Below are 16,209 nucleotides of genomic sequence, written 5' to 3' on the forward strand. Positions count from 1 at the left end.
CAATTTAACAGCTCATTAACACCATTAAATTCATAATCAACTTTCTCATGAGAACACTTAACATTATCTGCTGCCCTAACTTCTAACCGCCTTTTTCCGGAAAAGTGCCATAAACGATTGGAAAATTCACCTATATATACTCATCATTCTCTTCAATCTAAAGGTTCAATTCATCAACCATTCACCAATCATTTTTCTGTAGAAATCACTCATTGCAAATTTAGTTTTCATCTTCCCAATTCATCTTCTCCAATTCATCTTCCTACATTAAAGCTCTATCACCATTGGAGCAAACTTCACCTTGGAGTTTATCACTAATTGAGCTAAACCTCCTACATTCTACACTACTCTCACACTCACATAATCAACATCAAAATCAGGAGTTGGTGAAGCTAGGGTGGTCTGATTCCAATAAAGATGAAGGTTTTTTTAGAAATATAAATTTCTTACTAGGATCAAGATCAGATATTCCTTTTTGGGAAGCGCTATGGTGTGAAAATTGAAAGCCTTGTACCCTAAGTTGTTTAGTCTGATCATGAATCAAGAAGAGACGGTCTTCAAAATGGGAGAGTGGTCAAATGTTAGTTAGAAATGGAGGGTTCATGGTCTAGGGGGTGAAGTGGACGTTGATCACCAGAATAATTTGGAAGAATTGATGGGGACCCTATATAATCATACTCCATCACTAGATCAAGAAAACAAATTTGAGTTGAAGAAGGAAAACAATAAAAGTACAATGTTATATCTTGTTACAAGGTGTTAGAGAAGGTCAATCAAAGGGGCAATTTGGATGAGGAAAGGGTTGAGGCTTTTAGAAGATTATGGAGAGAAAAAGAGCCTATTAAAATAAAAAAAAATGGTCGGAGATTAATCCTGAACAAATTACCTTGTAAAAAACAACGGAGAAAAGAAAGATTGTGTAAGGTAAGCATGATTCATGTTGCGTATTCTGTTTTCAGGAAGAAGAATCCTTAGACTACATCTCCTTGAATTTCCCAATAAATCTTAAAATTTGGGAAGGTGTGAATAAGTGGATCAATAAGCACAATTCAAAGATTCATTTTGTAATGTAGGAGATTTTGTTCGGTATATCAAATTTGTGGTTTGGAAATGAAGTATCATAGGAGAAACAACAATGCTATGTTGACACTGGAAAGTTACACTACACCGTATCTTATATTCATTTTGTACTAAAAATATTGTTAAATATTCATATCAATTTCTCTCTCTTTGTGGGGCCATCTTCTCTCTCTTTGTTTAATGGAGTTAGATTTTATTATACATGTTTTTGTTCTCTTTACTTTTCACAATTATACATCTTCTTCTGGGATCAAGTTTTATTATACAATTTTGGTCAATCGTGTTTAAAGTCTGGTTAATATAAACTCAAACATCAAAATACATAAAAATTGGTAACACAAATTTAGTTAATACAATGCAAGAAGTTGGTTAATTCTGTTTAAAGTTTGGTAAATATAGATTCAGACATTAAAACATAACAAAATTGAGTAAAAACACTTATTAAATGAATGCAAGAAGTTGATTAATGGCGTTTAAAGTTTGGTTAATATAGAATCAGACATCAAAATACATAAAAATTATATTTAAAAAAAAGTTGATTAATGCATTACAAGAATTTGGTTAATGATGTTTAATTGTTTGAGATGTAAATAAAAGAATGGTGGGAGAGAGGTCAAAGAATGATCCAAGAAGAAGAAATGGTAACAGTGTAAAGTAAGAGAGAGAAAAAAATTGTTGATAAAATTTGGCCCCACTATATTTGATCATAATATATACAGTGTAGTGTAATGGTGGGTGTCAAAATATCATTTCTGTTTTTTTAAAGGTTGAGATTGGTTTGTATTTTCTTTGGGTTGTTGCTAGTTGTTGTAGTGAACTCGAGTACACCTTGCAGTCCAATCTAATAACATTTCTTACTTATACGCTTTTTTTCTTTTCTTGTTAGTATTAAGATAAATAGACAAGATACATATATTATTTTAAAAAAATAAAAAAATAAAATTTCTTTAATAAATAAATTAGAAAAAAAATTACTAGCAAATTTATAATTATTAGTATCATATTTATATCTTTATCAGGTCTTAAACACTAGATTGGGCTAGAGGAAATATTATACACTAATGATACAACAAGAATGGTTAATAGATTCTCCTCTTTCCATACCAAATTGCTTCAATTCCTTAATAGCTGGATCTTCAAGAAGAAGAACCTTATCTTTGTCCCTAACACCAATCATGTGAAGAAATTCATTGTCATCTCTCTCTTTACCCCTATAGATGAGCCTTTGTTCTCTTGGCTCCAAACTTGTTACTAATGACAAAGCCATCTTCAATTCTCCTGAAATTTATGAACAATTTTTTGGTTCATAAGTACAAGTACATGAAGTGGTTCAAAGTTTATAATAACCAAAACAAAATTCATTGCAAATGAAAAAGGTGGGGTGTGATTAGACTTACCAAAAGTTGAAGTGGCTTCAATGGAAATATCATGCCACTTAGAAATTGTTGAAACTCTAATTGTGATAATTTCTTCATCACTTTTATTGCTCTCTCTTTTTTGTACAAGCATGCCACCAGGCCTAAGTTCCCATTTGATTTCACTACATTCCTTTTCAATTGGAGATGGTGCTACTACTTTGTTTCCAATATTGCCAAGCTTTGATATGCTTCTACAAAACCTCTTTGACTTCAACTTCATCATTTTTTTTCTTTTTAAAAGAAATGAAAGTGGAGGAACTAGTAAGAGAAGTTTATGTGGTTAGGGACTTATATAATACTTGAAAAAACAAAAAGTGATAAAGTAGAAGACATGAATATAATAGAAGCCGACCTAATGATACAAAAAGGGGGAGTTGAGGGAACAAACATATGCAAGGAGGTTTGCATAAACACATGGAAGGAAATATGGGCATTTGTCTTTTCTCTTGATCTTGGGAAGGGCTATGGCACATGGGGAGTTGGTGCTTAGGTATAAACAAATTGTTTGATCAACTTGATAAACATTAAGGAATCAAATTTTTCTATGTGGTATTTTTTTTAAGGAGAGGAGAGATCATATAAAATTTTATATTTTTAGAGAAATTTTAAAAAATTTATATTAAAAGACTCTATCATGATCAATTTTGATTCTTGTTTTAATGTATTATTTATTTATTTATTTTTATACTAGTTTGTAGTTGTAGAAGGTAGAGAAATTTACAGCTTATCCATCTTTGTGTCTAAAGAATTTAAATTATGATCAAGAATGATTAATTCAAATTTCTTTCCATTGACAAATGTAGTTTTAATTGAATTGAACCAATCAATTTAATGTTTAATACGTCAAATGATCTTGAGGTGGAAAAATATTCTTAAAATAAAAAGAAGTTTCCTTTGTTTTCTACTTGTTTTCTCCTTTAGTATTTCTCGCAAAAAAGCATCCGAATGATATTCATATTAGGAAAATCTCTGACTAGATTCAGTTTCTTACTCTTGAAGAATAATCTCAAATTAAAATGTCATAATATTTTTCACCTTTTGTTTTTCCAAATTAGAAAGTGTTACTTTATAAATATTTTTTCCACTTTTCGCTAAAAAAAATGTATGGATCTATTTTCCTAACTTAAAGTCTTACATGTTTTTTTATTGAAGGCTACATTATAATCATTGTTATTTAATATGCATATACATATGAATCAATGCTACAATTGTGATCCGATGAACTAAAACAAGACTTTAAATGGATTTGATGAACTATAACAAGACTTCAATTAGGCCTCTGAATGATCACTCACATCATGGTTAGTTCATTTTTTGGTCATTGATATAGATTTCTTCTCGATCATATGACCTAAAGCAACACTTCAATTGTGATATGTAGAACAACAATTAGTTAATATTTCAATGCTCACTCTTCATTAGTGGAACAATGGTTAATTTGTTTTACGAGAATGGATATCCCTTTCTTCTTGATCAGATGAACTAAGTGAAAATTTAATTATGATTATTCTAATAGTGGTTTGTATATTATCATACAATAGACCTAACTTTCTTACAAGTCTAATGAACTACAACAAAACTTTAGAACCATGGTTAGTTAGTTTTTAAACTATAGTCTTACCTTTCTTCTGAATCAGATGACTAAAACAATACATCACATATGATCATACACACTATGGTTGATATGTTTTCCGATGGTGGATCTACTTTTTATTATCGATTAAATACATCAGATGAACTAAAGAAATATTCCAATTGAATTTATTAGAAAAATGGTTAGTTAGTTTTATGATGTTGGCCTTATCTTTCTTCTAGATTATATGAACCAAAGTTAAGGTTTACTCTCGATCAGTTGAACAATGGTTAATTTGTTTTGTATCAATGGATCTACCTTTCTTCTAGATCTAATGAAGTAAACGAGTGCTTCAAATAATATCAATCGAACTATGGTTAGTTAATTTTACAACTTTAGTTCTATCTTTCTTCTAAATAAGATGAACTTAAGTAATAGGGATTTACTCTCGATTAGTTGTGTGATGGTTATTCATTTTAAGAGAATGAATTTAACTTTATTATGAATTTTGAACTAAAAGCAAGGACACAATTCTGATCAGTCCAAACATGGTTTGTTTGTTATTATCTAATGAAATAGCTTAGCTTAGATTGTAGGAACTACAACGAGAATATCGATAAGTAGAATCATGGTTAGTTAGTTTTTCAATATTGGTCTTACCTTTCATATGAATCATTTGAACTACAAAAAAGATTTCACTGCATTATGGTTAGTTGTTATTTCGACCATGGATCCACCTTTCTTCTCGATCAAATAAATATAGAGAGGATTCAATTGTGATTAGCTGAACCGTGGTTTATTTATTTTTCGATATATGTACTACATTTCTTCGGGATCAAATGAACTACGATAAGACTTTACTTTATGATCAATCAAACCATAGTTAGTTTGTTTTCTAACAATAATCTTAGCTTTCTTATGGATATGTATAATTACAACGAAAATTCAATTGGAATTAGTAAAATAAGCACCAATTTATTTTAAGAAATATTTTAATATTTTCTATGGATCATATGAACTAAAGTTAGGGTTTACTCTCCATCGGTGGTTAGTAAGTTTTCTTACATTAGTCCTATATTTCTTCCGATGAACTAAAACAATATTTTAATTGCAATCAACCAAATCGATGATTGTATTTTGTTAGACAATAATCTTAACTTTCTTGTGGATTTCATGGACAATGGTGAACTTTAATTATGATAAGATCGATTGTGATTTCTATGTTACAGGATAATGATACTCACTTTCTTTTACACCAAATCTTTTGCATCGATATATAAAGTGTGATTGATTAATTTAAAAGAAAAACGAAACACAAATATAGGTATTTATCCGTTAATTAAAAATATTATGTTCTTTAAAAGAAAATATTACTCTCTTCATTCTTTTTTATTTGTTTCAATAATTTATTTATTTCTCTTTTATTGTTTTCAAAACTGAATATAACATTAATAATTAATTTGTATGTAACACTCCTATTCATTTAGAGTAGATAACTCATGGTTTGTTCATTATTGGGAAATGGTTCGACATTATAGTAGCATATACTCTTTATGCTTTAAAATAATGGATGTCGTGGAATATTTCATACAAATTAAAAAATCAAAGTAATATAGAGATACTATTTTTTTTAATTAAAATACTCTTTTTTGCAAATAATATTTTGGAGATTTGAGATATTTATAGAGAATCATGTGCTTAGCTTAGATTGAAGATTTGAAATATTTATAGGGAATTTATATAACCCCATTATTAAGAATGTGGGGTTATATATATATATATATATATATATATATATATATATATATATATATATATATATATATATATATATATATAGAGAGAGAGAGAGAGAGAGAGAGAGAGAGAGAGAGAGAGAGAGAGAGAGAGAGAGAGAGAGAGAGAGAGAGAGAGAGAGAGAGAGAGAGAGAGAGAGAGAGAGAGAGAGAGAGAGAGAGAGAGAGAGAGAGAGAGAGAGAGAGAGAGAGAGAGAGAGAGAGAGAGAGAGAGAGAGAGAGAGAGAGAGAGAGAGAGAGAGAGAGAGAGGAGAGAGAGAGAGAGAGAGAGAGAGAGTTCTTTCTCTCTAGATTGTGTGAAAACGATTTTTCTCCCTCCTCCATATCCTTCTATCATTATTTTTCAGGTAATGAATGAGTCAGATTATGGGTGGGAGACTTAAATCCCATCAGACGATTAGCCACTCCCATTCAAGAGATCACACAACTCTGAGTGCACATACCCGTTTTAGGTGACTAAGTCGCTTTCTACCCCTAACTAGGCCTCACCCAAGGAATAATGTTTCATGGGTCATTCGTTATTTAGACCCAAATAAATTATCTCAGTCAACAGTCCTTCAAGCAAGATGCTTTGGAAAGGACATAATGATGTAATTTTAGTGTACTACCATCCTGAAATTTTGCATATTTTCTCCAACGACATATAGGTCAAGTCCCTCAAGCATCACCTGGGGCGAGTCCCTCAAGAAAAGCATGGGACGAGTTCCTCAAGCGTTAGCTATGACATAACGTGATGCATTAAATACTTCTAATGATGGATTCTCCTAAGGAAACCAAATCCACAAAAGAGCATTGGTTTGCGAACACGTGTCAAGTCATGACATGTGTGGTGGTTCATTCAGTGATCGTTAGTGTGTACATAACAGAGGGAAATCATAACATATGTTGCCTAGGCTTTTCTCCTTTATAAAGGAAGACTTCAGCTAATTAGTACTTCTAATTTTCCAAACTCTCTACTAACTAGCCAAATTGCATTCAAACTTTCTCTAATTTTTGTCTTCCTCACAAACATAAATAATTCATTCTTATCTTTCTTAAGCCTTTTTTTTCAGGAATGGAAATTATTAGGTAGTTAGATGAGAGGGGTAATGCAGTTGAGTCTTCCAACATTTGGGAACTCCTGAAGTTGTTCGAACATTACATGAACAATGTCAGACGAGTTGATGGAACAAGTGACTATATGCTCCTTTAAGTAGGAACGTTTGTGAATTACGAGAGCACCTCTGACTCCAATAGTGATGAAACAAGTGACTATAGGCTCCTTTATGATGGAGAGGATCACAAAATTGACAAATACTTGCGTAAGTCTAATTTTTGTATGCATTATCGGTTATAATTCTCTTATTGTTTAATAATTTCAATTTTCTTATCCCTTTTGCAGAAATAATGGCCCCCTTAATGTTGTTGAGAGAAAGGCATGTGTGGAGAAGAAGGTCGCTCAAGGCGAGCTATAGATTAACATTCCTAAAAGCCACCTAGGAGACATCTTGATTAAGGGTGGTAAGAGATGTGTTAGGGGATAATAATGTGAATTCTATAAATCCATAGACTGCTTTCAGGATTACCGACTGATCGCACAAACTAACACGGGTCTTTTCAGCATGCTTTATCCTCACTCACATGTTTTCTGGGAAACTTCCCAGATGGCCACTCATCCAAATACTACTCCAAGTCAAGCACGCTTAACTATGGAGTTCTTATCTGTTAGGTTACCGAAAAGAAAATGCATCTTGTTGCTATAGGTAGTACCAATCAATCCTTATAAGCATTCCTTCAACCATGTAATCACATACCTCCATAGAATTCCTCTCATCCCGATGTGAATTCGACAGACCACTACCCGCCCTCTTAGGCCTCGAGTGTTATAACCACTCCCCTTCCTCTATGGCCTTAGGTGTTACAAATCTTATATCTATTAAGATGATGACATATGAGGCACCCAGAGAGACTTTCCCTTCCTCTAAATATAGAAGAATAAGGGTGCAATACCTACCAAAACTATTATCTTTGAGGATGGGGTGGAAGGTTTATAGGTGCCAAAAATATGCAAAATACATAAGCACTTATTAACTTATTTTAAAAGAAATAAATGAAGACACCCTCCCCCAATTTATCGAGAAAACGAATAAAATATCTGTATGAACTTTTTAATAATGTATTTACTAAGTATAGGTAAAAAGGAACAAGAATGAACCAAAAATAGATAAAATACACCATTGAAGTACTAAGGATCGCTTATCCAAGAAAGTAGCCTCGTTAATTAAGCAAATATGGCAAAATATTTCTTCAGAGCCAAGTAACTTCATAACTAAGCAATAAAACTCGCTTAGCGCGATATCTAGCACACTAAGCGAGGTATAGTGGTTCAGAGGACTTAAGGGCTAAATTACTTTATGGCAAAGAAAGGGTTTGTCGGTAAGCGAGCTTGGAGGCATTCTAAGTGAGGAAAGGTGATCAATTTATAGGATGAGTTGGAACTTCTTAATGGTGAAGAAAGTAGGCGTGCTTAGTAAGCTTCGAGCCTCGTTTAGCGAGAATGGCATGACATGACCCTTGATAACACCGAAAAACATAGTTTATTCTAACTCGGTTTGCACATGTTTTATTATTATTTTGTTGCATTTTGTAGTATTATGCTTGTGGTTTATGCACGTTTTAGGTAATTTATGAGTAAGAGTTGATTTATATCGAAATCAGACGAAAACACCAAAAATTGAAAAAAAGTTTCAAAAATACACTTGCGGAGACCTCCGTGGCCCATGCCATGACTAGGCAGGTGTGGAACCCATCATAGAGGAATAAGGAAGTCTGAAGACGGAGTCCAATGCTTGTGGCAACCGCCACATGCCTCATGGCATTCACCATGAACATCAAAAAGGGCTGAAAAAACAATTTGCACTTGTGGTGACCGCCACAAGCCTCATGGAGACTGCCATGAGCTTCAGTTCCTGAAAAAACGCAACAGAAGGAATTATTCTTTCCTCATTCCCCCATATTTCTCTCCCACGAAGTCTACTCGACCTAGACTTGCTTCAACACGTACTTTGACTATAAAATAGTAATTTTAAGCAGTTTTTGGCATCCAAGTTTGTATGTAGATATTTTATTTCTTAGTTTTAAGTAGATATTATACTAAAATAGTGATAGTGCTCTCACATTGCGGGACTATCACACCATAGTTTTTAAGATTTGTATTTCTACTCTTGGACCAAAGTTACAGCAATTAAAGTTATTTTCCCATTCAGTTTAGTTTACTAGAAGTACTTCTACGTTTAATTCCAATTAAAGGTTCTTCATAATTACTTTAATTTTGTTTGTTTTCCATTTATTTACATACAATGATGTTGTCAACTTATATTTCTATGAATCGTTTATTTATGTCTAATACCATGTCTGGCTAAATCGTTTTAAGTTTAGTACGTGAGGACCGTCGTTCTAACGGGACTCGGTAATAAGTTGGCGTAAACTTTTTTTTATAAATCATTTTTTATGGTTTTGATTTTTAATTATAATTCTGAAATTTTTTGCACGAGAGTGAAAACATTAAGGTTCGAATCAACAAAACGAGAGTGTGAGATTTGAACCAGATAGTAAAAATTGAGCATTAATGCTAAATACAGCGAGAGCACTTTAGGATTAATTAGAACTTATTGTTTTTCAAAAAGTATTTCCTGATTGCAAATGGCCTAGCGAGAACAGGCATTTGGTCTGGAGGTATAGCTAGAGTCAATAAAACTAGTGTAAGATAAAGACTTTTAAATTAATATTTCTCTACTAAAAAGTGATTTAATACATTAACACACACCAATGAATTATTGAGTTCCCGAGGTACGCCGAGATCCAAGTTTTGACCTCTCTTTTCTGCTTTATTGTCCAAACTTTATTTTAACTTTAGTATTAATTTCCCCCAAATCAATTTCATTAGCCTTAGATTTACATAGCACCAATAGATAACTATAATATTGATTATTGGTCCTTGTGGATTCGATATCTTTTAAAACTACGTGATACAACTGTGCACTTGTAGTTAGATATTTTGATAGACTCACTAAGTCGCGTTTAAGTTTTTGGCGCGTTGTTGAGGACTAATTTAGTCAATATCATAACTCAAGGACTATATTGCTCGTTCCGAATAAGAGCCATACTTGAGCATTGCACCTACAAGATGTGCAACAAAACCAATTCTCTGGTAACCCTACAGAAGACCCAAACCTTCATCTATCAGTGTTTGTGCAATACACAGACACATTGAAAGTTAATGGTGTCAATCCCGAAGCCATAAGATTACGCCTCTTTCCCTTTTCTTTGAGAGATGGAGCCAAAGATTGGCTCCAATCTCTACCATCTAACTCCATAACTACATCGAATGAATTGAAGAGAATTTTCTTGGCATGATACTTCCCACCAAGAAAAACGGCTATACTGAGAAGCCAAATCAATAGATTTAGGCAAAGAGACAACGAATCTATTTTTGAAGCTTGGGAGAGATACAAGGATATGCTAAGGCTCTTCCCAAATCATGAACTTGAGCCATGGTTGATTATCCATACTTTCTACAATGGTTTATTGTACAACACCAAACTAACCTTAGATGCAGCAGCTGGCGACGCTCTAATGGATAAACCCTACGAAAATGCCTATCAACTCATAGAAAACATGACAAAAAAAACCATTATCAATGGGGAGGTGAGCAAAATTCTATAGAGAAACCACTGATAAAGGGTGGCATGTACGAAGTAAATGGCATAGACCATGTCAATGCTAAAGTGGACGCCCTCACTAAGAAGATCGAGAGTTTAACCGTAACTCCAGCAGCTATTATAGCTACTGCAATATCTAATTGCGAGTTATATGGAACCCCTGGACACAACACTCCTGAATGCCACATATTGGCTGGCATTTCATCCGACCAAGTAAACTTTGCCCAAGGTAAGCCATATTTCAATACTTATAACCCTGGATGGAGAAACCACCCAAATTTCTCATATAAGAACAATTACACGTTGTTTGCTCCAAACCCAACACATGTTGTTCCTCTAGGTTATCAAAAAGGAGCTCTTGCTGCTCCTCAAGCACCAAAGAAGTCAAACCTCAAACTAATTATGGAAAATTTTATTTCAACCTAAAGCCAACAAAATAAAGAGTTTACTAACTAGGACATTCACACGAACGAGCTGATTAAGCAATTGGCAAGTAAGGTTGACTTTATGGCTACTCACAATAAAATGTTAGAAACCAAGATTTCTCAACTAACCCAACAACAAGCAGCCACATCATCCCCTGCTGGAATATTTCCTGGCCAACCATAAGAAGTGGGACATAATTAGACGGGCCAGCAGATCCAAAAATTCAAAATCCACCCATGTCCCAACGAAATGTAGAAGAAACCAACAAGGTAACAAACAATGAACCAAATGACAATGGGAAGGATAATAAAACCAAAAAGGCAGTATATAAAGAGAAATCGTACGTGCCTCCACCACCATATAAGGCACACATTCCTTATTCTCAAAGACTAGCTAAATCCAAAACCGAAGGTCAGCTTAAGAAATTTGTAGAGCTTTTGAAACAGCTTAATATTACGATACCCTTTCCAGAAGCTATTACACAAATGCCTTCATACGCCAAATTTATCAAAGAGATCCTATCCAATAAGAAGAAACTTGAGGATAATGAGACAGTAACACTCACTACAGAGTGTAACGCCCTCATTCAAAACAACATGCCCCCTAAGTTAAAATACCCGAGTAGTTTTTCCATACCCTGTGTAATCGGAAAATTTGTTATAGACAAAGCCATTTGTGACTTAGGAGCTTGTGCCAGTTTAATTCCCCTTTCAATATGTGAAAAACTAAAATTAGGCTAACTAAGACCCACTAGAATGTCTCTCCAACTAGCTGACCGCTCTGTTAAATTCCCTGTGGGTATGCTAGAAAACATTCCCATACGAATTGGTCAATTTTACATTCCCACAAATTTAAAAATAATGGACATAAAGGAAGATTCCAACATTCCAATCATATTAGGAAGACCCTTTTTGGCCATTGTTGGTTCTATTATTGATGTGAAACAAGTAAAACTAACATTCGAGGTTGGTGAGGAGAAAATCGAATTCATTCTTTCATAATTTCTAAAGGCATCTGCTATAGATGAAACCAGCTGTTTGATAGACATCATCGACGAATGTATAAAAGAAATGGAAATGGAACCACCTAAGGATACTAAAGTCCTGAAAATCCCAGCACCTCCTACTTTAGAAGATGATGAATGGCATATGCCATATGTGGATGACAGTTTGAAGGAATGCATCACACTAACTACCAATCGTATACCTTTCTCAAAGAAACCTTCCATAGAACTTAAGACACTTCCATGTGGGTATGAATTTGTTGATAAAAAGCTTGAACGCCCAGTAATAGTCAATGCAGACTTAGGTCAGAAATAAAATGAGCAATTATTGGATGTTATAAGGAAATACCCTACAACCCTAGGATATAAAATCTCGGATCTCAAAGGGATCAGTCCATCTGTGTGCATGCATCGAATTATGCTAGAGGAAGACTTAGAAACCTCACGAGAACACCAGAGGAGAATAAACCCTATAGAGGGAGGTACTAAAGCTACTAGAGGCATGAATTATATACCCAATATCTGATAGTAAATGGGTCAGCCCAGTACATGTCGTACCTAAAAAAGGAGATGTTACAGTAGTTAAGAATGAAAAAGGCGAAGCCGTAGCAAAGCATGGAGAGACATGGTGGATAATGTGCATAAACTATATAAAATTGAACAAAGCTACTCGAAAGGATCATTTCCATTTACCCTTTATCGACCAGATGCTTGAACACTTGGCTAGACATTCTCATTTCTGTTAGCTTGATGGCTACTCCAGATTTTTCCAAATCCCAATTCACCCTGATGACCAAGAGAATACCACTTTCACATGTACCTATGGAACATTCTTCTATCGACGAATGCCGATCAGATTATGTAACACTCCTGCAACATTTCAATGATGCATGATGGAGATCTTTTCTGAATTTATAGATAACATCATGGAAGTGTTTATGGATAACTTTTCAGTTTGCAAACAAAATTTTGAAGGATGTCTTGCGAATTTAAAAATGGTGCTAGAAAGGTGTATAAAGGTCAATCTTGTGCTCAACTGAGAGAAATTCCACTTCATGGTTTAAGAGGGAATCATACTTGGACATATAATGTCAGACAAGGAGATTAAGGTTGATAAGTAAAAGATAGAAGTAATAGAGAACCTTCAACCTCCCAAAATCGTTAGAGAAATATGAAGTTTCTTAGGTCACGCCAGTTTTTACCGACGTTTCATCAAGGATTTCTCTAAAATAACCAAACCCTTAACTAGTATGTTGATGAAAGACGTTGAATTCATATTCAATGACAAATGCTTAAAAGCGTTTCGAATGATCAAATAAGATTTGATCTCCGCACCCATTATACAACCTCTGGATAGGAATGAACCCTTTGAAATAATGTGTGATGTAAGTGATTTCGTTGTCGGTGTTATCTTGGAATAACGTAAATATAAGAAAATTCATGTCATTTATTATACAAGTAGAACCTTGGATAAGGCGCAAATGAATTATGCCACCATAGAAAAGGAACTCTTAGTTTTAGTGTTTGCATTAGATAAATTCTGCTCTTACCTAGTCGGAGCTAAAATAATTATCTATACCGACCACACTGCTATTAGGTACTTATTAAGCAAAAGGGAAACTAAGCCTAGGTTGTTAAGATGGATCTTGCTACTATAAAAGTTTGATTTAGAAATCAAAGACAAGAAAGGAACTAAGAACGTTCTAGCGAATCACCTCTCTAGACTCGATAATACAAAACAGATCCAGTGCCCATAAATGATGACTTTGCTTACGACCGACTTATTGCCCAATTAGAAAATGACATATATGAATGCTCTCAACGAGAATATCTGTGCGGAAAAGGAAACTCCGAAGCTAAAAATAAAGAAATCATGGAAGTTGCTTATGCTTAATCCAAAATCCCTTAGTACGTTGAATTTGTCAACTACCTAGTGTCGCATCGCGCGAAAAACCGGCGGGAAAAGAAGAAACAACAGAGCCGCCACCGTGCGTTATTTATCCCAAAAGAGGGAAAGGAAACGCTCGAAGTAAACCTGGAAAGAACATGGTCTCGCGACCAAAGAGAATGGGTTCGGGAGTCGGTTATGCGAAGGGAAGGTATTAGCACCCCTACGCATCCGTAGTACTCTACGGGATCCACGCACGAAAGGAAGGAATATTGGTTGCTAAACACTGCTCAAACTCACACACACTGGCTGAAAGAGACAAAAGAAACTGACTGAAACTGACTCGGCAGGACATCGTATCCTGGGCCTACTTAGTCTATCAGGCATAGACATCAGAGTCGAAGTAGTTCGGACTGGGGGAAACGACACATGCTCGCTAGGATATCGCATCCTATGCATACGTATCTTCTCGGACGAGAGAAGAATCAGAGCATTCGTAGCTCGGCTGACACGCACACAAACAAACACAAATAGGCAAACGTGGAGCCCGACTGCCAGTCACTGGACTTATGTCAGCATCCGAACCTAAACACACACAAGAAGGAAAACATGGAGCCTGAATGCCAATTGCTGGACTTACATCAGCATCCGAACCAAACACACGCACACTGGAACCCAAGTGCCACTCGATGGACTTACATCAGCTTCCAAGCACACAACAACACAACAAGTTGATAGGGAGTCGGGGACTCGAGCCTATAACTGTCAAGCACACACTCAAACAAACAGACAACAAATTGCTAAGGAGTCAGGCACTCGAGCCTAGCAACTGTCAAACAACACACAAAAGAAAAGAAAAGGCGCCCGGAGAGATCAGCTCAATCTCCTGCCTACATACTTCATCTGGTATGAAGATCAGGGCGATGTAGTTCCCCTACAGAGGGATAAAGGACTAGCCTAACCAGATAACAGAGGGAGACACAACTAGGGAGACTACGACTCGAGCCTAGATGTTATCATGCAAAATCATCCCTAAGTTAAGGTTTCTAGCTAACTGGCACAGGGAGCCAGCCTATCCTAGTCATGACTTGCACAGGAAGCAAGCCACACACACACTTAACTTGCACAGGAAGCAAGCCAAGTAAAACCTAACTTGCACAGGAAGCAAGTCTAAACTAATCCTAACTTGCACAGGAAGCAAGTCAAACAATCCTAACTTGCACAGGAAGCAAGTCAAACAATCCTAACTTGCACAGGAAGCAAGTCAAACAATCCTACAAGCACAGATAGCACATGCTATACACAAACAAGTGGCTCAAACAAGGGTTAGGTTTTAGTCAAGGGGTCATATCAACCTCGACAAACAAACCTCTGGAACTGGGTGAATGTGCTCTTAACCTTGCCATTGAGGGGCTAAGGTGAAGCAGATGAAAGGTGAGTGAAGGTAAGACTTCACGGCTCTTATCCCTGGCCTGGGAGAGCTTAAGACAAGAATGTGTGGGTTCAGAAAGTGGGAACCCTTCTACACATTTAAAACTGACTCAACTGTACAATTGTACAAGATCTTGGGTTTGTATCTGCAATGCATCAACACAGTGGTGTGAGCAAAACAGATGACACACTGAATAGTGGGGGATAGATTGCATATCCCTACCTTCCACCAATTGCCTCTTCACTTAGGAGGACTTTGACTCTATGCAAGGACAAAGTTAAACATCCACAAACATTGCCTCTTAAGGAGGGCTTCAGACAGTTGCCTGGCCAAGTAACGGGCCAGGTCTTCCAGACTACATGAAGATAAAGAGACATACCTCAATGCAAATTGCTTATACAAGCAAAGCAAAGCAAAAAGTTCACAAGGAACTAAGCAACTAAAGCACCTGAAACAGTCAAGCAGATGTTAGTAGGCAACTTCAAACAACATAAACAGAAACAGACACCAACAGTCAATTAGAGGCACATGGATGTGCAAGGCACAAGGCTTAGGGCATGTGAGCCAAGCCACCTACAAAACAAACAAGTTAGTCATGGTATTTAGGCAAGCTCAATCAAAAGAAATTGGTCTCATTGGTCATTTGTTGGTCAACCTGAAAACATGAGCTCAAAGGTGAGTAACAGGACCACTAGGGCAAGCCTAGGGTCAAAAATGAATGAGAAAGTCAAAACAGCAAAGGGCAAGCATCCAAAATCAAGTTCAAACCATTAAGAAACACAACCAATTGGGTTTACACTCATATCAATCATCATCATCATTTCATGAGCAAATTAGGTCAAAGTGTGGCACACAGAAGCTCATAGAAGTCAACAGCAAGACTTAACTCAAAA

The 16,209-nt window shown here is 35.4% G+C and overlaps 1 protein-coding gene and 1 non-coding gene across 2 annotated transcripts; both read right to left on the bottom strand.

Annotated features, from left to right (window-relative positions):
- Positions 1 to 2,096: 2,096 nt before the first annotated feature.
- Positions 2,097 to 2,937, bottom strand: LOC127115552 (BAG family molecular chaperone regulator 3). The gene is made up of 2 exons (XM_051047070.1): positions 2,478 to 2,937; positions 2,097 to 2,358 (listed from the first exon to the last, which is right to left on the bottom strand). Exons 1-2 carry the CDS (start codon positions 2,719 to 2,721, stop codon positions 2,132 to 2,134), a joined length of 471 nt encoding a protein of 156 aa, XP_050903027.1. The 5' UTR covers positions 2,722 to 2,937; the 3' UTR covers positions 2,097 to 2,131.
- A 7,349-nt stretch (positions 2,938 to 10,286) lies between these two features.
- On the bottom strand, positions 10,287 to 10,393 carry LOC127116637 (small nucleolar RNA R71). The gene has a single exon (XR_007801446.1). It is a non-coding gene; the product is annotated as a small nucleolar RNA R71 (small nucleolar RNA).
- Between the last annotated feature and the right edge of the window lie 5,816 nt (positions 10,394 to 16,209).

Source organism: Lathyrus oleraceus, chromosome 1 (genome assembly GCF_024323335.1).
Source record: "Lathyrus oleraceus cultivar Zhongwan6 chromosome 1, CAAS_Psat_ZW6_1.0, whole genome shotgun sequence".
Classification (NCBI taxonomy): domain Eukaryota; kingdom Viridiplantae; phylum Streptophyta; class Magnoliopsida; order Fabales; family Fabaceae; genus Lathyrus; species Lathyrus oleraceus.